The sequence below is a fragment of the Achroia grisella genome, unplaced genomic scaffold (genome assembly GCF_030625045.1).
Source record: "Achroia grisella isolate CSIRO2021 unplaced genomic scaffold, CSIRO_AGI_Agris_v1 utg478, whole genome shotgun sequence".
NCBI lineage: Eukaryota > Metazoa > Arthropoda > Insecta > Lepidoptera > Pyralidae > Achroia > Achroia grisella.
Genome location: NW_026712882.1, coordinates 2,091,954 through 2,117,803, shown reverse-complemented (window position 1 = coordinate 2,117,803; position 25,850 = coordinate 2,091,954). Strand labels below are relative to the sequence as shown.

At 31.6% G+C, this 25,850-nt stretch overlaps 1 protein-coding gene across 1 annotated transcript in view; it reads right to left on the bottom strand.

The window, feature by feature from the left end:
• The window catches only part of LOC131845691 (adenylate cyclase type 2-like), a 236,005-nt gene that overhangs the window by 150,611 nt on the left and 59,544 nt on the right, over positions 1 to 25,850 (bottom strand). The window contains exon 2 of the mRNA XM_059194784.1: positions 16,088 to 16,233. Coding sequence (XP_059050767.1) covers positions 16,088 to 16,233 — 146 coding nt within the window. The remainder of the gene's footprint in view (positions 1 to 16,087; positions 16,234 to 25,850) is intronic.

The window sequence follows — 25,850 nt, the reverse complement described above, 5'->3', positions numbered from 1 at the left end:
TCGCATTAATTATATTAGAGAGATTACATTCCGTAATGATTATCTAAATTGCTAATGTTAGTTAAGCGAGTTAACCGTACAAACTCAGCTGGTTACAATGTAACATGCCTGGAGGCACTTGAGACAACTCATCACGGACGACCCTCCCGTTCATACAGCCTTGCTTTTATTGTACTCGGTGGTGCTGCACAAGTAATTAGGCCCGTCTAATTAATTTCATTATTTAAATATATTAATTAATATATTTAAATAGAATAGAAAATCATTTATTCAAATAAACTTAATTTAAACACTTTTGAATAGTCATAACAATTTGTTTTTTATCTACCACTCGTTCGGAAAGCTGTCTCATCACAAGAAGAACGAGCAAGAAACTTGTGTGTTGCTCTTTTAAATAATCCTTGTAAGTTTACATTTACAAGTCGAAACGTGTGAATACAAACTACCAACAAGCACTAATTTTTTGGGTCAAATATAAATATACAATAAGATTAAATCAGTCGTAGTGATAAGAGCAGACCAGTCCCTACAAGCAGCACTCGTTTCACGAGCATGACGGATGAGCCAGCCATCACTGCGCTCGACCATATTTTAGGGAGCCCAATGACCCGGCCCACCACGCCGCCACATGTCTGGACATTTTAGTGAGCATGACTACTCATTCCACACGACCACGTCACAGCTACAAAATAATTATTAAAATAATAATAATAATCTCAGGACAATTCACACAGCGCCATCTAGACCCAAGTTAAGCTAGGTAAAGCTTGTGTTATAGCTACTAGATAATTGATACATATATTTAGATATTTTTATTTTGTTAATAAATACATATTATACATAGAAAATACGCAGACCGATACAAACAATCATACTCATGAATACAAATGTTTGTGCCGTGCAAGGAATCGAACCCGCGACCATCGGTCGTAAAGTGGTGCGCTAGACCGCTAGACCACCGAGGTCGACAAAAATAATTATTTAAATATATTAATGCGTGAAGCACAAATTTTCTACTAACTTTTACGAAAATTGCGCGGACGAGGTACGAATTTTGTACACATATAGTTTATAACAAGACAAGGAGCGCAGGAGTCTAGTCTATACATATAAATAAAATTGGAGTATCTGTTTGTAATAACAATAACCGTTTTTTACTACATGCATACGAATATAAATACTGTAAATATACCAAAATCACATTTTTTTAAATTTTTGTCTGTCTATTTGTTTGTTCCGGCTAATCGGCGATATGGCTGAACTGATTTTGGCGGGACTTTTTTTGTAGATAGCTAATGTAATAAGGAGTAACTTAGGCTGCTTTTATTTTAGAAAAATTAAGGTTCCACGCGGACGAAGTCGCGTGTACAGCTAGTACAAAATAAAGTCGCTGTCGCTGTTTGTCCGTCCCTATGTACGCTTAAATCTTTAAAACTACGCAACGGATTTTAAAACGCTTATTTTAATAGATAGAGTGGTTCAAGATGAAGTTTTATATATATAATACATGTACACCCGTGCTAAGTAAGTTTATAAAATTATGCATAAATCAATAATTAAATCAATAAAAAACACTTTCAATCACGCTTTAGCACAACGCCTTATTTTCGATGGTCGCGGGTTCGATTTCTCGCACGGTACAAACATTTGTATTCCTTAGTATAACTGTTTATGGTCTTTGCCAAACTGAAGAGGAAACGCCACTACACATCCTCTGTGGTGGTAGCCCACTCATGCATAAACGAAATATCTCCTTTGGAAAGTTTACACTCTTTCCCGAGGAGATAAAAACGATCGCTCCTAAGAATATCCTTCAATTCTTGTCCCTGACGGGTCTAGGTAGAGAACTCCGAAAAAAGGGCGAGCACAATAGATCTAAGTAGGTCGCAGTGCTACAGGTGCTACAGGCATCTGACAATAGACCAAACAACTCATTAAAAAAATCGGTATTGGTGTTTTGTATATATGTACATCATCATCTGCTTCTTCCTTATCCCATTTATTTGTGGTCGTCGTAATATGTTTTTCTCTTCCATTCATCTCTGTTCGCAGTCATCCCGTTATTTACTCCCTTTCTCACCAAATCATCTTTCACACAGTCCATCCATCTCTTTTTCGGTCTTCCTCTACCCTTATAACCATCCACATTCATATGTAACACCGTTCTTAGGATATGATCTTCATTCCTACGCATTACATGCCCATACCACGATAGACGATTACTCTTTAACCTCTCCGACATCGGTGCCACTTTCATACTTTCTATGTATGTACATATTTACAAAAAAAATATTCATATCAGTAGTCTAGTACCCATAAAACAAATTGTGCTAATTTGGGACTAAATGGCGTTATGGGAATTATTCAATGTTGTTATTTATTTATTATTTATATTTTAAGGTTTTTTGTTACACTTTGTATTGAATGAGAGAATTGAAACAACTTTCCCGCTTGGTTTTATGGTTTACCAATAATAGGTTTGCATAAATTGCAACACTGAGATAGAAATAGCTTAGAATAAATGTTGCTAGTATACATATAGAGACCACTGTGCAAGTAATCACTACGTTATAACTATGTATATATAATAATAATAAAATAAAAATAAAAATAAAGAGCCTTTTTATTTCTTGCCTATTACAAAATTATGGTGTTAGTAACTTAGAAATATATATTTATCACTAATTGTTAATTTATAATTATTGAAGTATTTTTATTATTATTTTTTTCAGCTTTTGCTGGTTTTCTCCACACTTACGGGCCGAAACCAAGTAAGTGGGTGTGTATGTGTGTGTGTATGTGTGAGTGTGTGTGTGATAATTGTGTGCCTGGTGTGACTGGTGTTATATCCTTTTCACCTATTTCGAGAAATTTTCGGACTGTACGACAGGTATTTAAGATGGCAGCCTTTTGAAGGGATATACAGTGTTTTTTGGTATATTTATTATTATTATTATTATTTACTATATGTATTTATTATTATTAATCCATTTGTTACTAATATGTATTTGTATATTTACATATATTTAGTTATCCTATGTATATATATTCTTCTATAATACCAGAACCAAATTACAGAAGTATCTAAAGTAGTAAGTTCTAAAAATTTAAGTTCAAACATTAAGTCATGTTATAGGACTGATAAGTAAGTTATATACAATAAGGCAATACCAAGACCAATCCATCATACTTTTAAATAGAAACGTATGTATCCTGCGCGGAATCGAACCCGCAACTATCGCAAGTAGGTATACTAAACCGCTAGACCACCGAGGCCGTCTATGCATTGTGTTTATAGGAGTAATAAAAATTTAAAGTATTCTCAGTCACTTTGTTCACACTTATATCAAAAATTTAGACAAATTGATATATTTGTCTTGAGTCTTAATATATAAAAGTAAAAAAACTGTACACCAAATAGAGTTGTTATCTAGTCTGGTAACTTTGTTTAGTACACCGACTTATTTAATAAAATAAAGTGGTCTAGAGTTTGCTGTAGATTTATAAAAAATATATATGACCACTTTTTATGATAGCTCTTATAAAACAATATACCTTCTTTGAACTCCAACCTTTTCTACCATGATGGATCATCGTTCAAAGAAGAAAAGATTGGAGTCTTGAAAAGAGAGTAAAAATATAACTTTAGTATTAATAATATTTAGTAACTTTACTAAAGTAATTGAAATGTGACTCTATGACAGGAGGACAGAGGGATGAAATTGGAAATGAAATCATAAGGGATTTACAACTTAATACACTAAAAATCGAATTTTAAAATTTGTTTGTGGTCGCAAATAGCCATATCTAACGTGTCTAACGTGCACCATCGATGTTGTTTTGTTTTACTTTATATACATTTTTTCACTTCTTCTCGAACTGTGGCGTCATTAATAGATTCAGAGTACAATAAATTCTAAACATTTATTTATTTCATAAATACAATAAATTAAGCATAGCAATATTCCTCCAGCGAAAGAAATTATTTTTTCTTTTTCTTATATATTTTATTTTGAAAGGTCGTATAAATGATTAACTTGACATATCTTCTGCTAAGATTTTATCTCAATATATACCTTAGATGTCTTAAAAAGAATCTAAATATTCCTCGTTACACGTATAATAATTCTAGCGCCTAAACCTATCTATTTCATCTTAATACAGTCCTGTATACAAATCTATATGTAGATATAAAACTTAATCACAAAAAGTGCCAATCTAAGCATTCATACGAAGATAAACAATAAAAGGAATTTCCAACTTCCAAAATACTTTCCCTTAAGGGACCGGTGGGAATTTTCCAATATTAGTTTGTACGTCACTATGTCCTGAACGCCGGCACTCGCGGTCCGGAGGGTTCATCACAGCAAATAATAAATAAATACAGGGCCGGATTAACTATAAGCCAGGGTAGACAAATGGAGCTCTATATATTGTAATATGGAGTCTTTTTTTCAAACATACAAATATTATAAAGTTGATTATACATTGGACGAATTACGATGGTCTATAGCGATGCCCTCAGATTAAAGTCGTATCCATCAGGCAGGAGTTGGCCTTCGGCCGTTCCATAAGTCCTTCCGCGGGTTTGGAACGCCATCTACACTCGCCCCCTATCGTCCGGTGAAGCTGTAAACACCAACAACATTAGAGTAGTCCGAAAAAAAACATTTCAACGCCTACTCGCTTCTTGCCAGCAAACTAGTATCATACGGCAAGAGCCAGCAGGCGTCAAAGGAACTTTCGTATGTACCTCTGCAGATCACTTCCTTCAACCTTGTACATATATATTACAATATGTCCTTCATAAAAATGAACAGTCTATCAGAGACCGAAGTCATCTCGGTGTGTACCTCAGTCTCACCTATTGCAGCATCTGTGCTGTAGGGTACAGATAACCCAGTGAAATTATGGGATAAGAGGCATGATACCTTAGTCCTCTAATCTGGCAAGTGATATCATGATAACGTGATGTCCATGTATATGTATACATACATGACGGTTACCACTTAAGATTAGAAGGGCTACCAGCTTCTTTGCAATTCAAATTATAAAAAAATTGGATTGGACCATTTATTTTTTATCCACACAATTTTAGACTTATTAAATAGGAGTGTGCGACCTGTTTTTGAAACTGTTTTAAACAGAGAGGGGCCTCTTGAACTATAATGCTTAGGGGCCCCGAATTGATTAATCCGGTCCTGAATAGATTCAACATCAATGATCTTGAGTTTGGTGTAAATCTTGATATTTCGTTGACCCAAATCAACCCACAACATTTTTATATGATTTAGTTTTTTTTTTATTTTGTAGCACAAAACATAAATAGAATTAAGAAGTTTCTGTAACGTAAAAATAAAAACAAAATCAAGTTCAGTACCTGGACGACCCGGCTTTACTTGTTTTTTTTTATAACAAAATCGTTAAAACGTTAAGAGCTGGAAGGAGCAGATAATCTATTTATTGTTCAAATACAGTCTTTTGTTCTTGACCATTTAATACACGAGTAAACAGATAAATGCCGATTTGTTATTATATTATTTAACGTGCCCTTGTGCATGAGGCAATAAAATGTGATCACTACTCACGTTACTGCCCAAACAAATTACTACGAAAGAAGGCACGCCCGCAAGTAGTGCAACTAGAAGTTGACAACTATTATTGGCCTTTACCATATTTCATTGGAAACTTTTTGTCCCTTCCTTCCCCATAGCACGTTAAATTTACACTTTAATGTCTAACTTCGTTTTGATTAGTGTGTTCATACAGAACACTTTAGATGCACTTCATATTTTTGTATTAATATCTCAATCGTCCGTCCGGCTCGAAGGACCATTATATATGTCCTGGATATAATCCTCATATTTACGGCGTGTTAAGTTCTCGAAATACGCGACGGAAATTGAAACAACGTAAGTCGAGACATAATTTTTTATATGTTTATATGTAAAACTCAAGGGTTAGGATCCACAAGTATTAAAACTTAAAACAAAGGACATAATACTTTATAATCAAAGTAAGTTCTTAAAATAATTATATATGTACTTATGAAATTGCTAGTTATCTTTGCTATTTGCGTGTCATTAATTTAAATAATATGTAATAATACTTTTAATATGTAATCAAAATATGTAATGAGAAATAATAAATTAATCTTTAAGAAACTAACAATTCTAGATTGCTTCGCATTTTTCTTCTTGCTATTGCATGCATACAGGTTGTGATAACACTGAAGGGCTGTACAAATTTTGTTTCTAGCGACAACGAATTTATTATCATTTATTGATTTTATATTCCTTTTAAGTAAACGCAAAATATAATGTAAGGATAGCCTAACATTTTTACGCGTTCTTTATAACGCTCTTCTCTGGGATATGAGCCTCACTAACTACGTCCGACATTTTATTTGACCGTATGATTGTGTCATTCGTTTTAGTACTGTAGCTACTGTATAGCTTATTAACTTTGATGACTTTAATAACATGGAAATATAGGACTCCTTATAAATGCTAAGTAGCCTATTTAATAAATCTAAACCATTCTTTTGAATACCGAGTTTGTCCTTTATATTAAGTCTGTTAGTATTCTTGGTTTTTTTCTATATAATACAAGCAGAGCCTTCTTATCAGGTTCAATTGTATTAGTGAAAAACTCATTTATAGAAGAAATATATTTTATACATTAATTTAATGGAGAGTCTTACACTGATATTCTATAATTTCTCTATCAATAAGTTACAAGTTACTCAATCATAGTGTTCTTAAAGAAGAAAATAGTATTATAGAAGTTTAAGTGTAGTTTTAACATAATATATTACAGTATTATCGTCACATAAAGAAAGATATAAGATTGGATTTCGAAAGTCATTAATTGTTGCTATTATATTGGACTAAGTTATCATGCTTTTAAATTGTTATCATATAATATCAATGCTCTATTTCACTCTTCAACACAAAAGAACTTTACAAAGCAAACTTTGGCGATTGAAACAGAAGAAACAGATGTACCACATATAAAACGTGAACTCGAAAAAAGGAACGACGTTGATCTCGTGTTACTTTAAATGGAATTCACCGGCATTATACTGATCGCGTTTACCAAAACGAAGTTTAGTTTTCATTCGTTCACAGTGTTTACACGCTTATAAAATAATATTTGATGCAATGGGTAATTTAATAATATAATAAAATAAAATAATTCTAAGAAATATTTGTAATTCAATCATGTGATAATGTTTTGACTGTACAATGCACAGAAACTTGCATGTTCTGTCATAGTCTTACATGTCAAAATCTACCTCGGCTAATACATTCTTAGTTCTGTCATTTTGTGTTCTTCTTGTGTAGTTATTTTTGTGGGTGTTTTTCTGTGAAGTTAATTTTATGTGGCACTAAATCAATGTCAATTATTAGTGCTCTGCGATGTCCAAACCCCGATTTATTATTTTGTGCTTTCCTTTAAAGTCAATCTACGCTTCACAACATTACACTGACAATGGTCAAACAAAATAATACCAATTCTGTATTCATGACTAAATTTCGGTTATTGCAACATTTCAAAAATGCGTATGTAATATATTTATGGATTTATTATGATGAAAAGTCAGTTTTAGAGTCTAAGTCTAAGTCAGAGTCGAGTCAGCGTCAGGTCAAAATCTACTTATGGATTGATTATGATGAAAAGTTAGTTTTAGAGTCTATCTCGGAGTAAACTTAGCGTCCAGGTCAGATTCAAAGTCAAAGTTCAAGTTAAAGTTAAAGAACCGTATCACCTAATTTGGGTACAAGCGTATGTAAAATATATTTATGTATTGATTATAACAAAAGATCTGCGCCTATGTCAGAGTCAAAGCCAATATTGAAATCAAAGTTTACCCTCTCATTTAGTTTGACTGAAAGCACATGTAAGACATATGTATTGATTGATTGTGATAATAATAATAATAATCTCAGGACAATTTACACGGCGCCATCGAAACCCAAGTTAGGCTAAGCTAAAACTTGTGTTATGAGATACAAATACATATTACATACTACTGGATAACTGATACAAATACATAGATATTGTTTTTCTAAATACATACATATTATACATAGAAAACACCCAGACCGACACAGACAATCATACTCATGAATACAAATGTTTACGCCGTGCGAGGAATCGAACCCGCGACCATCGAATGTAAGGCAGTGTATTAAACCACTAGACCACTGAGGTCGAAAATAAAAACATCAATACGATTCAGTCAGATGTCTAATACTAAAGTGCAAACGCAGAAGCTAAAAGAGTTATGTAAATATGCTCATTAGAAAAAAACACTGCTTATAGTCAAAGTTAGAGTCAGAGTCAAGTCTAGTGCATTATTTGAAAATTCTAGAAATAGTACACACGATAAGCTAAATCTCTAAACCACAGGCATCTTCTATGATGTAATACACAGGTATACGCTGACCTGACCTTTCCATAATCTGGTTAGCACAATAATTCGCTCATATACGAGCGGTGCATGTATGCATGAAACTGCATTATTGGACGGCAAGCATTGCCGCCCGTAACCTAATTAAACCCCTGAGATAAGCTATCTAGCTGGCTAACACTGTAACACGCAACGTGCATATATTTGACCTATAGAACACTATATAAACATAGAAAAAGGTATAGGAATAATATTGTGAACAGTCTCTTTTTAATATATCGCTCATTCGGAAAGTAGACACATCACAAGAACAACGAGCAAGAAACTTGCGTGTTACTCTTTTAAACAAATGTTATTCAGCATTATATATTGGTCTAGTGGTCTAGCACACCGCTTTCCGACCGATGGTCGCGGGTTCGATTCCTCGCACGGCACAAACATTTGTATTCATGAGTATGATTGTTTGTATCGGTCTGAGTATTTTCTATGTATAATATGTATGTGTTATGTACATTTACGAAAAAAAAATTATTTCTATCAGTTATCTAGTACCCATAACACAAGCTTTAACTAGCTTAACTTGGGTCTAGATGGCGCTGTGTGAATTGTCCTGAGATTATTATTGTTATTATATTTAGAATTCTGTATAAATAGAAAGTAATAAATAGCATTAAAGACAGATGTAAATATATATAATAGCTAAAAGAAAAAAAAGGCAGTTGTTGAATACTATAGAAAATAGACGAGAAAATAGGTCACTTCATACGGCACGATGAATTTATGGAAATTATTATTGAGGGAAAATAGAAGCAAAGAGGGGGAAGGGGGACTAAGGCACAGCTACGTCAAGCAAATTAAAGACAAAATTGGAGTCGTATCGTATCAACATTTAAAGAGCATGATGGAAGTTAATTTTAAACTTTCGTGTTTAATATATATTATTTAAATTATTAACCGGGTCTTAACACGAATAATTTTATGGCAAATAAAGGTATTTACCTCTCTCGACGTTTCGACTAGGTCGCACTAGCCGTGGTAGTCAGCTCGTGACCACGGCTAGTGCCACCATAAAACTATTCGTGTTAAGACCCGGTTAATTATTTAAATAAGCATGATGGAAGATCGTGGAAAGTGGCAAGAGCTCCACCGACAAGAGCGTCGCTCTTAAATTATGAATGAATTAATAAGTTATTTGAGTAATAAAACAAATCAGTCATAGTTATCAGAGCAGACTAGTTCTGACAAGCAGTACAATTATACTCATAAATGTAAATGTTTGTATCGTGCTAGGAATCAAATCCTAGATTATCGAAAGTACAGTGGTATGCTGACTGCTGCTGCACATCGCCTTATTTCCGATGATCACTGTACCACCGGGGTCATACGAGTATGTGTACTTATATATATATACATAAATATTATATAAGTACTCAATTTTACATGAATACTGATTTTTTTATTTACAATTTTATTGTTTGATGTTCCTTACCTGTTTATATTAAATATTAAATAATTAAAATATTTGATTTGTTTGGTAAAAAATCATGTAAACAAATGCAATACGCCCATTTTAATAATACTATTGTTAATTAAAAATGCAGCGCTTCAGCGATTGAAGAGATGCTACCATCTAGTTAGAGATTACCATATTTATCGTGTCGCAAACATAATGTAGCATAAACCGCTGGCGATCGAGCAATTGAAAACTGCTTCAAATGATATTTCGTGGTAGCGTGCAATTACTGTATTAACAGAATAACTGATTGGTGCTAGATTTCACCTCCGATCATTCCCTCGTCCAATTCAAACGGGGACCGAAATTACAACGGCCTGAGCCGAGGTTCGAACCCCTGTCTGTAGACACAGACTAAAGTCGTATCCGTCAGGCAGAAGTTGCCCTTCAGCCTCTTTATAAGTCCTTCCGTGGATTTGGTGTACCATCTGCACTCGCCCATATCTTCCGGTGAAGCTGTAAAGGCCAGCTGCGGTCAACAGCTTTAGAGTAATCAGAAAAAATAGTCTTAGAATGTACATAGTATTAGGATAAATATATATAATATATTAACTAGCTGACCCGATAAAAAGCTGTTTTGCTACATATTAAAAAAAATATAGGGTTTGGTAGAAGGGAAATATTTAGAGTGTATTTTTTATGCCGAATCATAAAATAATTAAACTATAAAAGTTTGTAATTTTTTTTGGCATGGACTATCATTGTTTGGCAGGCTTGGTAGGTTTGTGAATAGGTTGTTATCTATATTTTATATCTTGCCAGAGTGGTCGTGGCTTTCATGATGGTATAAATTAATTCCTACCGAGTATACATATAAAATTTCATCAAAATTGGTTAAGCCATTTTGGAAAGGTATAGCAACTAGTACTGTGACACGAGAATTTTATATATTAGACTACATTACCGTAGAACTATATTAATAAAACGGTAAGTCTATAAAAACATTTAAAAAACAAACATATTGAGTGAAAGACGTGGAAATTGGCGTTGCTCCAACAGTGCTGTAGTAATTTGTAGTAAATATACCAATCATTATGAACTAATTATTTCAAGTACATATATATTTAGCTTGGCCCAATAATTTTGTTAAAATAAATTATTGTCACGATGTATGAGAAAAAAAACAAAAGACTGTAACTGCATCGTTTATATTTGAATTTTATATTTATTTATAACTTTGAGCTTTGTGTGAATTAACATCTTACTAATATTATAAACGCGAAAGTTTGTGAGTATGGATGGATGTTTGTTACTATTTCACGGTAAAACTACTGAACGGATTTTCATAAAAAATTACAGTAATTTATATTAAATTAAATTAAAATTAAAAATTAAAAAAGCCTTTTTATTTCTTTCTTATTACAAATGTATGGTGTTAGTAACTTAGAAATATATATTTATCACTATTTGTTAATTTATTCAAGTATTTTTATTATTATTATTATTTACTATATGTATTTATTATTATTAATCTATTTGTTACTAATATGTATTTATATATTTACATATATTTAGCTATCAAGAACCCCATTTTGGGTAAAGGCCTCCTCCAAAGATGTCCATTTGTCTCTGTTTTGTGCTACTAATGTCCAGTTTGAGCCAGCTACTCGGTTGATATCATCCTCCCAGCGAGTCAAAGGTCTTCCTTTACTTCTCTTGCCTGGTGGTCCGCTTCACAAAGTAATTTATATATCGGATTAAATTTAGAGTATAAATTTCAGGTGAAACCGCGGGCACATCTTAGTATTATATAAAAGAAAACGTTAATAACTACGAGATACATATGTATATTTGACTGGTAAGAAGAAGAGTTTTTAATTATTATATTTAAAATATTTTAAATACAATTGAAAATATATTAACCATTGCAATTTCAACGCGTGAATCTCGGATTATTTAATCTAGCCGACGCTGTACTTAAACTCTCGCTGCACGACAGTTCTAGTTGGAATTTAATTTTCGCATATAATTTCATCAGCTGTGTAATTGTCTTCTAGGTGACATATAATTGTAATTGTAAGAAACCTTCCTTTGTACAATTTTACACTTATATATTTAACTTACAAAGAGTATATAAAAGTCGAATAATTTATTATAAAATATAACTCACAGGCGACTGACTAACATAGTGATCTATCAATGCACAGCCCAAATCACTGGTCGGATCGGGCTGAAATTTGGTATGCCGGTAGATGTTATGACGTAAGCATCCGCTAAGAAAGGATCTTCATTAATTCTACCCCCAAGGGGATAAAATGGGGGGTGAAAGTTTGTATGAAACTTTGTCAATTTTAAACAGATCGGGCTGAGACTTTACATGCATAAAGCTATTATGACGTAGGCATCCCCTAAGAAAGGATTTTGATGAATTCCACTGCTAAGAGGATAAATTAACGCGAGCGAAGCCGCGGGCAAAAGCTAGTTTATTATAAAACGTAAATTTTTAATTTTGTTACTTAATTATACAATAATCTAAGATTATTATAAATAAATTGTTGCTTTAAATTATTAACTGTAACAAATTTGTTATTATACAAAGAATATAAGGCGTTTTAGCCTTTCAGATTGACAGACAGAAGCGTTTCAGATGGTGCGGCTAAGGCAATTTGCTCACTGGTAAGGTGATGTAGTAATTATTTTAGGGTACAATGGGACTGGCATATACTTTTAGTTTCTACAAAAATTCCAAAATATGTAGAAATATATATATACATATATTTCGTATCGCCTAACTGTCGTTTCTTTATTTTTTTAGTTTATTTAATACTTATTCTGCTATTTGCAATATATATATACATATATTTAGCATTAAAGTAAAATCAAGAGATTATGGCTAAAGAGAAAAAATATATGAACGATAATATACGTAGGTATACAAAATTACATGGTAAGATAATTTGTCAGCATTCTTCGCGTGAAAAAAATTTATTCTTCCACGTTCCACTAAACTGAATATTTTTTTTTTCAATAGTATGAACTATTTTTGCATCAGGTGCTTCAAAGCGATAAATTGTCTGTAATTCCAATGCCATAAAAAGAACTTATATATGAAAATGCAGATGTAAAATGTTTTCAGAGTAGTCTTATTCAAAGAAAATACATGAGTGCGTGGGTTTACAGCGACAATGGAATTGAATAAGCACTAGCATCAAAGCAAGATTAATGCTACTATGAGAGCTTTGTGAAGTATAATATTGTAGATACAATAAATATGTATATATAACATATAACTATACTAATATATATAGATGAAGAGTTTGTTTACACGCTCTAATCTTATATATAAAATTCTCGTGTCACAGATTTCGTTCCCATACTCCGAAACGGCATGACCGATTCTCATGAAATTAGAACTTATTGAGTAGGTCTGAGAATCGGCCAACATCTATTTTTCATCCCCCTAAATGTTAGGGGTAGTCCACACCAAAATTTTTTTTTTATTTCAATATAAAACAACGTTTGCCGGGACAGCTAGTATTATATATATTAGAGCGTATAAACAAACTCATAATTAACTAACTACAATATCCGTGAAGATTATTAACTAGCGTATGACAATTCAATATTTTTTTATTGGGGATTTTAAGCTAAGACCTGGGATCTGCATGGATCTATTGTACTAGGTATTTTTAAAATTTTGCTACCTAGAACAGTGACGGACAAGAATTGAAAGATATACTTAGGAGCGATGGTTTTTATCTCCTCAGGACAGAGTATATACTTTACAAAGGAGATATTTCGTTTATGTATGAGTGGGCTACAACTATATAGGATGTGTAGCGGCGTTTCCTCTTCAGTTTGGCAAAATTTGCTAATTGTTGTTAAACTAAGGCCTTCATTAATAACAAGGCTCTTTACAAAATCTATTAATAACACCAACATACATGTACGTCTGGTATAGTTAGAATTCTGTATTCTTTAAAATATTAATATGATCAGTAACATGAAGGCCGAAAAAGAGATGGATGGACTGTGTGAAAGATGATATGCTAAGAAAGGGAGTAAATAACGAGATGACTGCGAACAGGGATGAATGGAAGCGAAAAACACATTACGCCGACCACTAATAAATGGGATAAGGAAGAAGCAGATGATGATGATGATGATCAGTAACATGTAAAATTACATATAATTTCATCTTCCTAAAAATTCAATAAACTACCAATTGGAGTACAATGAAACTATTTGAATTTTATAGCCTAATCATCAAATAAATATAAGTACTAAATGAACAATAAAATTAAGTATTATATTCATATTTTTATTAATAAAATCTCTAAAAGTTAATATCAAACTTTATAGTTTTATCATCAAATAATGAATAAAAAGAACTTCATATTTTTATTAATTATATAAATGAAAAGACTGCAGTTTGTTAGATTGTTAAAATAATAGCGTAAAACTGTATTTAATTTAACACTTAACGTCAGTCTAAGTCAAAATACCGAAGTCAGTCAGAGGTTTCGACTTTCCAAAAAGGTAACCATAATAAACTATGCAAATTGAAAATAAATATATTTTAATGCCAATCGTGTAGTGTTAAATAGTCTTTGTGTCTCGCCTGAGGTTCTTGTGTTAAATTAATTCAGAGTAATTGATAACCTCGGTTGTGTAGTGGTTTAGCATATCGTTTTACTTCCGATAGTCGCGGGTTCGATTCCTCGCATAGTACAAATATTCGTATTTATGATTGTTTGTATCGGTCTGGGTGTTTTCTATGTATAATATGTATTTATTTACAAAAAAATGCATCCGTGTATTTATATCAGTTGTCTAGTACACATAATACAAGCTCTGCTTAGCTTGGGACTAGATGGCGTTATGTGAATTGTCCTGAGATATTATTATATTACTAGCTGTTCCCGCGAATTCGTCCCAATTTCCGTAAACGTACTAATTTCCGCAATTATTAGTTCGAATCAAACAGTTAGATAGCCCATTTATAGTAAAAACGTCTATATACGTTACAACCAATAAAAGCGGAACATGAATGAAAAAAACAGACATAGTTGCGCGGATCACCTAGTATAGTAGTTATATATTGACGACCTCGGTGGTCTAGTGGTTTAGCACACCGCTTTACGTCCGATGGTCGCGGGTTCGATTCCTCGCACGGCACAAACATTTGTATTCATGAGTATGATTGTTCGTGACGGTCTGGGTGTTTTCTATGTATAATATGTATGTATTTACGAAAAAAAAAAAAAACTATGTATCTGTATCAGTTATCTAGTACCCATAACACAAGCTTTAGCTGGCTTAACTTGGGTCTAGATGGCGCTGTGTGAATTGTCCTGAGATTATTATTATTATTATTATTATATTCCTGACATTTACTAGTATAATCAAGGTTGTTACATGACATATAAAATTACCAATTATATGAAGAGACCCTCATTAAACGTAACAAAGATATTAACTGTCAGTCAACTGAAGCAACATGTTACTTATTATTGAAAATAATGACGTAGGTACCGGCTTCACGGGATTTTCAGTCACTCACAACGCCGTTATACTATTTCCTCACATAGTTAATGCAATAGAATAGAATAGAATAGAAAATCATTTATTCAAATAAACTTATGATAGATGTATGCAATATTATGTTATCTGTGATATAAGTACGAGCAATTATAAAGGGCTTTTTTATGTAATTTAATTTGCAAATGTAATGGATACGTATATATGCCACTATTTAAGTTAATGTCTACATTTTTTAAAACACATAATAATTTGCTGTTTTTGCTTATTAATGAATGATATTATTTGAAAATTATCCATTTTCAATTTTGTTTTTCGTCTATATTTTCTTACTTCCACAAAAATATTAATATAAAAACTAATATAAAATTTGTATTGTAGTAAATATGTAAATAAATGTAAATCTATATATAAATATAAACGTTAATCTATATAAGTAAATTAATTAAATGTGAAAATGTGTTTATTTGTTACATTTCACTGTACTGACTGAATTGATCTTAATGAAACAAACAACAAATTCGACCTAGACTATCTTTTCTCTCAGACAAAAATATAAAACAGATAAAGCAGCGGCTAAGTAAATTACTTGTAACTTAGTTTATTACAAACATAAATGAAAAACCTATTTCTACTGTAATTTATTTTATAAAATATCTAAAAGTTTATTGACTTACATGTGAATGCAGTATGCATACTGCGCACAACAGTACAACCGCACCGAACAGCGTGACGCAAAGTGCCGACACGAACAGTGCGTGTTTTAATCGCACACAGTATCGCCGGTACAGAGCCTCCAGCTCGAGCTCTGTGCCTTCTTCCTCTGTAACAAAGGAAAAAAATAATAAAAAATCATACATTTCATTAGAAATAAACCGCGTACAGCCTCTGCGTGCCAGGCTTGTGCACTAGGGGCCAATTTTTTTTTGTATAAATCTGTGTAACAATTTTATTTATAAGCAACTAGCTGTGCCCGCGACTTCGTCTGCATATTATAGTGACCCTAACCAAATATAGAAAAAATATTCTGTAATCTAACCCAAAAAGTCATAGTAAAAGTTTCATCATTCTAGATTCAAAAATGACGATTTTCTATACAAACATTTATCCCCTATTTTTTTTTTACCTCCTTAAGGGTAAAATTTTCACAACTTATTGATTGTCATTTATTTATATTTGATCAACAGCCTAAAAAATTTTCAAGCTGCTTTAAAAATTACGATACTTCCATACAATCTTTGAACACCATTTTCAACCCCTTACAATCCTTTATCCCATTAAAAAATAACCTATATCCTTTCTCAGGGTGTAAACTAGTTAGGTAGGTAGTCGAATAAACTACTGACATCTACCCACATTGACATTGCTATACTCACGACAGCTCGTGACCACGGCTAGTGTAACCTAGTCTTATTTATTTTTTAAACAACTTTGGTGGCAAAAATGCATACAGCCCATCTGATAAACGGTTACCGTAACCTATGGACTCCTGAAACACTAGTCAAAATGTTAACATATGTAATTACCTATATTTACAGAAAAATACGCGTATGCGTGTTAAGGATCGTTAACCATTATTTACTAACAATATATATTACGGTTTTGTTACACCATCTATATTAGTTTAGTTAGATATAGATAAATAATAGATTAGATACTTTATTGATATTATTTTATAGCCTCAAAGATAATAATTAAACCAATACACATGTTTGTTATTTATATTATTTTTGATGTTTTCTGTGGTTATTATTGCAGAGCGCAGTGAATTAATATATAATAAAGATGTTTAACTTGTTCTAATTATTTTATTTAATCATTTTACTAACAACTAGGTACTTACACCTACATTACAGAAACCAGAGAGAGCGCATAGACAATGAGTTACAGATTAGTAAATCTTTCTGTATCACCACAGATTATACCTTAACACCCCTCCTCGATTTAAGGTTTTATTAAACTTCAGAAAATAAAAGCTTACATCGCTTCCTTACATGAATCTTTTACAACAATACTAATTACTAAACAAACTAATTAACATTCATAATTTTCTCTATGTAGTTTTAATAAACATTTCTTTTTCCTTATTATTTATATAAAAGTAATATTCTCTCTGTCTGCTTAATTTTAAATTCTTAACATAAAATAGTTTTCTTCTTTAACTTATAATTTTACTCAAAATAACTTTATTCTTATTTTACTTTCTAACTTACTTTTACTTAATTATACAATACAAAAGTTTTTACTTTGTTCATACACTTTTATTCTATACTAAACATACTATAATCACTCATTTTTCCAAATATATTTATTGACATCTTAAACTTAATACAAAATAAATTCTACAAAATAATTGAATTTTATTTTTCCTAAACTTTTAGTAAACAAATCAGCTATATTCTCTTTTGTTTGTACATACTCTACTTTAATTATATCTTTACTTATTAAATCTTTTATATAATGAACTCTTATATCTATGTGTTTAGTTCTCTTAGAATTTTGATATGTTTTAGAAATAAAAATAGCTCCCCAGTTATCCATTAATAATTTAGTTTGTCCTGTTTGACCTAAATGCTCCCTAATTCCTTTTAAGTTTACAAGTTCTTGTGCTGTTAATGATGCTGCAATATATTCAGATTCCACTGATGATAATGCAACACAACTTTGTTTCTTTGAGTGCCAATTAATAGGGTTTTGTCCATGAAATATAATTGAACCACTTATACTCTTTCTATCTTTTCTATCTCCTCTTGATATAAACATTCTAACGGTTGATAATCTTGCTACAGGTGAATATACTACATCATATTCATTTTCTTTCTTTAATTGAAAACCTTTTGCTACTAAACGTGCCTTTTTAGTACCATCTGATTTAACTTTAAATATCCATTTAGTTTCTATTGCTTGTACATTTTTCTTTTCTTTAATTTCTTCCCATGTTTCTAACTTTGTTAGTGCTTCTACTTCTTTTCTTATAGCTTCTTTCCAGTTTTTATCTTTTATAGCTTCTTCATAACTTGTAGGTGTGTCTTCATCTGTCATAAAACAATATGCTTGATATGCTTCTTCATTTTCTTCATTAAAATTGTAATCTTTATGCCACTTAGGTTTTTGTCTATTTCTTTTTGCTTTTTCTTGTATATTATTTTCATGTACTTTATTCTCTCTTGTTATTTCTTCTCTTGTAGTTGATGTTAATCTTTCTTCTACTATATTTTCAATACTTTCTTGTTCTTCTTCTTCATTGGATGTAAAATGATCCATATATAATTTATTTTCTTTATCACTAGAATGTTGTTTTTCTGTAAAATCATAGTAGTAATCTTCTTTATTTATATGTACTATCCCCTCCTGTTTTGTAAGTGTTTCATCAAATATGACATTGCGACCTGTGATAATTTTTTGTTGTTCATCATCCCATAATCTGTATCCATTTATATTATACCCAACCATAGTTAATTTCTTGCCTTTTGGATTTAATTTATATCTTAATTCCTTTGGTATGTGGTTGTATGCTATACTACCAAATGTTCTTAAATTTGCTACATTAGGCTTTTTACCTTCCCATAATTCATACGGAGTTTGCTGTTTATTATTTGTAGGACTTCTATTTGTCACATAAGCTGAATACAATACTGCTTCTCCCCAAAATTTCTTTTCCATTTCTGATTCTAAAAGAATAGTCCTTGCTTTGTCAATGAGTGTTCTATTCATTCTTTCTGCGACTCCATTCATTTCAGGATTATATGGAACTGTGTTTTGTAAGATAATACCTTTTTGGTTACAAAAATCAATAAAATTGTTAGATAAATACTCTCTTCCATTATCTGTTCTCAATTTCAATAAGTTACAATTAAAATGTGTAGTAGCTAAATTATAATAATGTTTAAATTTATCAAACACTTGTGATTTATCCTGTATTAAATATATACGAACATAATGAGTATAATCATCTATGAAAGTTACAAAATAATTGTTTCCATCCCATGTAGTTGGTTTAATAGGACCACATATATCGCTATGCACTAATTCTAAAGGTTTTGTAGCTCTACAGCCAAATTTGTTAAATGGTTGTCGTGTCATTTTTCCTAAAATACAATATTCACATAATGGTTGTTCAACTGTAATATTTTTCAAATTGCTCATCCCTAATACCATGTCCTTTTTAATTAAATCTCTTAAACTATTTAAATTTAAATGACCATAACGTCTATGCCACAAATTAATAGAACTGTTTACCGAATTTGTTTGGTTACACTCAATTTTGTTTATAACATTAGGATATAACTTAATAATATATAAAGATCCTTCATTATGTCCAAGCATAATCAAATTATGTTTAATATTACAAATTTTTACTTTATTATTACAGAATGATACATTGTATCCTGATTGTTCAATTTTACTTACTGACAATAAATTCCTCCTCAATTCTGGTACATATAATACATTACTTATTGTATGATGACGTTCGGTGTTGTAAAAATAACTTTTCATATGAATATTTCCTATACCTATTGCTTCCATTATAACACCATTTTTAGCTGCTGATATCTTAATTGGGGTACTTAACTCTCTATACTCACTATATATGTCTCTATTATTAGTTAAATGTTCTGAACAGCCTGAGTCAATATACCACTCTATTTGTTGCTCATTATTTTTACACTGATTTATTTTTCTACACATAAATGCACTATAATCACTATCACTTTCTGCTATGTAGGATCTATGTCCTCTTCCTCTCTGTATTTGACTTCTTCCTTTCTGTATTGGTTCTCTTCCTATATTTGCTCGTCCTGGTTCTGTATGTTCTCTATATACTTGCCCTCTATTATTTCCGTATCCTTTATATACTTGTCCTCTATTATTTCCATATCCTCTATATACTTGTCCTCTATTATTTTCATAACCTCTATATTCACTGCCATTTCTATTATTCCAAACATCTTGTGTCTTTTCATATTGATTTCCTTTATAATAACATTGATATTTCTTATGTCCTTTCTTTCCACAGTTGTAACAATTAAATGCATTCACCATTTCACAGTTTTGTTTAAAGTTTTGTTTCTTTTTCTTTTCTTCTTCTCCTAATAAACGGTTTTTTACAAAATCTATTTTTAAATCTTCTATTGTTTCTATAGCTGTGATTACCGATTCATATGATTTGGGCATTGACAATATAATATAATTAATTTTTTCGTCTTCAGTTATATTTGTACCGGTGTCCTCCAATTGTGAGAATATTTGTTCAAATGAAATGAAATGTTCCTTTAATGAATTGTTTTCATTGTATTTAATTTCTGTTAATTTTCTTCTTAAATATATTTTGCTTCTCGTTCCTTTTCGTTTGAAATTGTTATTTAAATTTATTATCATATTATATGCTGACTTATCTTTTAAATATTCCAGATGACTGTCTGCCACGGATTGAATAATGATTGATTGTGCTCTTGCTTCCAAATTATCGTTTTCTTTGTTTGAACTGAACTGCGTATTTTCTATGGCTTCTATAAGACCTTGTTCGCGAAGTAATGCTCGTAATCTAAATATCCATGCGTTATAATTTTCACCATCGAATTGCTTCATATTATACAATTTGTCTTTTGCGAACATCTTGATTTTTATTCAATTTAATTTTTCTTTTGAGTAACAAAATGGCGTATTGCGTCACCTTATTCAAATTGTTGATTTTCTTTTTCTTGCGACTTCTGGGACCATGACCTGATGTTTTCTGTGGTTATTATTGCAGAGCGCAGTGAATTAATATATAATAAAGATGTTTAACTTGTTCTAATTATTTTATTTAATCATTTTACTAACAACTAGGTACTTACACCTACATTACAGAAACCAGAGAGAGCGCATAGACAATGAGTTACAGATTAGTAAATCTTTCTGTATCACCACAGATTATACCTTAACAATTTTCTACAAGATTCGTCATCGTGATATTTAATCTGTGACGATTATGTTTACATAAACAAGTAAGTAAACTAAAAAAAAAAACCCTGTTAGGGACATGCTTCTAAATGCATCATGACAATTCAACACATAACTGTATTGTAGAGGGGCAGAAACGAGGCAGAACATTACGCGGCTCTGCCCCAACATCGCTTTACCGTGTAGAAACGAACCCCTCAAACAAAACATATTCAAAATGAAAATAATTTATTCATTTAGAATATTCTCCGCTAACTTCAAAATATAGAAGGATTTTAATTTGACTCTTATTTTTGAGGTTGTCTGTGTTACGGATTATTTCAGGAAACCTGAACTAAACAGACTTGTTTCGCGTCTTGAATCTATATTTAAGTCAATTGAGTGCTATATAATTTTTTTTTTAATTTAATTCGAAATTTTTTATCTTTTTGGACCATCATTTTCAAATCTCTTTATTCGTTAATAAATAAATTAAAAAAAAAATATCACTATCCATACCATCCGTTCGGCTAGCTACGAGTATGTCAGTTGAAAAGAACTGGCAAGAAACTCAACTGATATATTTTTGATACTTTATTGTATACACGCAAAGGAAAAAAATAAATAATATGATTAATGTAATATACAACCGCGAGCTTATCTCTAAAAAGAGATTTCTTGCCACAAACGTAGAAAATATTATAGGATAATGTGTTCATTAGATCAGCCATACATACGTGTATGAAAACAAGGAACCACTGAAATATTGTTGTAGATCTTTACATAGTATCAAATGAAGTTGCTTCCGCTGTCTGTTCGTTTATATCTTATAAACTATGCAACGGATTTTAATGCAGTTTTTAGTGATATATAGAGTGATTCGAGAGGAAGAGAGGAGAATTCTTTATATGTTTTATATATGTACACTCTTGCAAAAACGGAGCAGGTAGATAAAACAAAACTATAAGAATGAATAGATAAGTATATCTAATCTAATCTAATTGTATATAAATTACATATAATATTTAAATTAATATATAATTATAATACATATATAATAATAATAATGTAAGCCCAATTCACACCGCGCCATCTAGACCTAGGATAAGCTGACTAAACAGTGGGTACTAGACAACTGATACAAATACATATATACATTATTTTCGTAAATACATACGTATTATACATAGAAAACGCTCAGACCGATACAAACAATCATACTGATAAATACAATTAAAGTACTGTGCGAGGAATCGAACCCGCGACCATCGGAATTAAGGCAGTATGCTAAACCACTAGACCACAGAGACCGTCATATATAAATAAATAAGTATAATAATAAGTCAGCATTATATGACAAGACTCGCGTTATCCCCTTAGGGGTGGAATTTATCAAAATCCTTTCTTAGGAGATGCCTACGTCATAGTAGCTTTATGCATGCACAGTCTCAGCCCGATCGGTTTAAAATTGACAGTTTCATACAAACTTTCATCCCCTATTTTATTCCCTTGGGGGTAGAATTAATCAAAATCCGTCATACGTCATCGTCTACTTGCATGCCAAATTTCAGACCGATCCGTCCAGTGGTTTGGGCTGTGCGTTGATAGATCACCATGTCAGTCGGTCTTTGATTTATATATATTTAGAAACCAACAAGTTTCAATAGTAAAGTAAAATTTATTAAAAAGTTCAACTTTTAAACGTTTTAAATCGTTTATTCATTTAGATTTAAAACGCTGGTTTTAAGAAATTCTGTTCGTCTCCATCATGTCAAATTCATCTCCAGAGCGTCTAGGCAAAGTAACATTCTATTAGCGACCGGCATTGTTAATGGAAATCCTTAGATTAATGATTTTAGATGGTCATTAATCTAGAAAGATGAATAGATTGACATAAAGCTTTCAAGTAAGTGGTTATTTGGTCTTTTGTTGTTTTTATACATCCGTACAAAATGGGCAGGTAAAGAACATAACTCATACTGCTTTAGTTGTTGCGTGATAAGTAATATGAATTACATAAAAAGGAAAGAGTTTTACAATAACAGTATTTATCTCGTTGATATCTTAAACTGAAAGTTTGTGAGTACAGAGAGTGATGGATTACATTAATATAAAGTATTTTACACTTTGACGCAGAAATTACTGAACGGATTTTCATGAAACTATACAGTATGTTGCGGGTGAGTGATACTATGTTGTTGGTCGAGACGATGTATATTACAGATGATAATAAACTGACAATAAGTACATAGAAATATTGATCTTATATACTAAATAACAATAGGAAAATGTAAGGTGGGGTGACACAGTTTAGACTCAGCAGTGCTTAGTAGACAATATTGAATTTGTGTTACTGGGCATTATTAAATGCAATTATTATTTTGATGTATCTAGGTGACTGTGTCCCATACAGTAATATAGCTTTTATATCAGAATAACACATAGACTATGATTTAATAAGATATGATGTAAATTGGGCGAAATATAATGATAAATGTCAAGTAAGTGTGATGCAGACAAAGCTGCGTGGGACAGCTAGTTATATATAGTAGTAAAAATACGGTTTGAATAAAACTACAGGCAAAATAAACATGGAATCCATTAACATTCCACTCCTTCCCGACCAGCTTACAAAGCAATCAATTTAAAACAATTAGACAAATGAAAACCGCGTGTTGACGGCGACTCATTACTGAATAATTGTTTGTACTAGTTCTGTATACAGATACAATTCATTTAAACGGAATATCGAAAATAAATTCGAATTCAAAATATCTGTATTCATGTAGGTATATTACAGACTCTTATGATATGTCAAATCTACAGTTAGTTCGGAATAATTTCGAGATGAGAAGAACTGATAATCAACTCAGCTCGTATTCTTTTCAAATAAATGTCGTACATGGTTAACATAACACAAATAAGTCAAAAGTATAGTTTATCGTATAGCGATAAAACTTTAACACGGTAATACTATTAAGCCTCTATATGGATGAAAGCTAAAATTACTTTTGAAGTCATTTTTAAATGTCTTACAACCCTTACAGACTAAAAAATAATTAAAATTGAAATTTTGAAAAAAAAAATTAATTTTAACCAATTTTGAAGTTTTCAAACTACGTCTTTGGACTTTAACTTATTTATGACTATTTCTCCGTGACTCAATTATGACTTTTTCTCCGTGACTCATTTATGACTTTTTCTCCGTGACTCATTTATGACATTTTCTCCGTGAACCGTGAACGGGATTTTAACGAATATTTTTTATTTCAAGTCTTACTCGCGCAACTTCATCTGGGCCACATTTTCCCTGTTTTTCAATATTTTTCCCTGCAGTTCCTCTCTTATTGATCATAGCGTTAAACATAGTAAATTCACCATGAATTTATCACGATGATTTCCAGGGGGAACCACGTGGCGGTCCACCTGACAATGTACCATACATTGCGGATAATGACGTCATGAGTCCACATTACGAATCCCCTTCTCTCCAATGGTAAGTGATTACGACTACCTATGAGCACCCGAGGAATTGCAAGTACGTTGCTGGCTTTTTAAGAACTCCAGTGTCTGCCTACCTACCTGGAATAACAATCAATTCTAAACCAAATACTTAATCTAAATTTTCTTATAAACATAGCTTACATTTTCACACTTATACCAATTTCAGTCCAATATAAACATTCCCCGTCTGTCCCGACTGTTATTTCTCGAGGAGAACGATTCCTTTCAATGATAATTGACACCGTTAGTTACACTGCAATTTGCCGGCGTATCTCTGCTGTAGGAAAGAATAAATCAACAGTAAGATCCCACCTCATGGTATGCTATTATTTTTACCGGATTACTTTTTGAGCTATTTTGGTAATTCACCTTTTAAATACAATATTTTCTATAATTGTCAAGAAATTAAAAGAAAGAGTAAGAGAGAAATAAAATGAGTAAAAATATTTTTAATGTACTCGGAAACAAATTTCAAACTAAATTTTAATACTCTTATATATTGCAATTTAAAATGTGACATCACAAGATTTAGAAGCCCTAAACAATTCACAAAGCGCCATCTAGTCCCAAGGTAAGCAATTGTAAATATGTATGTAACATATACATAGAATAGTCCCAGAGCAATACAAACAATTATATAATGAATACAAAATTTTATATACTTAGCGAGGAATTGAACCCACGACCATCGGAAGTAAAGCGGTGTGCTAAACCACTAAACCACCGATGCCAAGTAAGAAGATAATAAGTTGTTTACTAAACTTTCAAAGTCAGTTATATCATCATATACCCTTACATTGATTATAACTTTTAATTGCTACAAAAATTACCGAAGAAAAGTCGTACCGAACAATATCCTAAAACTTCACAAAACAACCCCATTAAATATTGTTTTACGAATACAAACATACACTTCAGTTCACAAACATCTCAACTCCGAATTGTCAAAGTGTCTTTTAAATTTATTAGCAATTTTTTAAAGGTCTAAGATATATATCTCTGTGCCCGCGACTT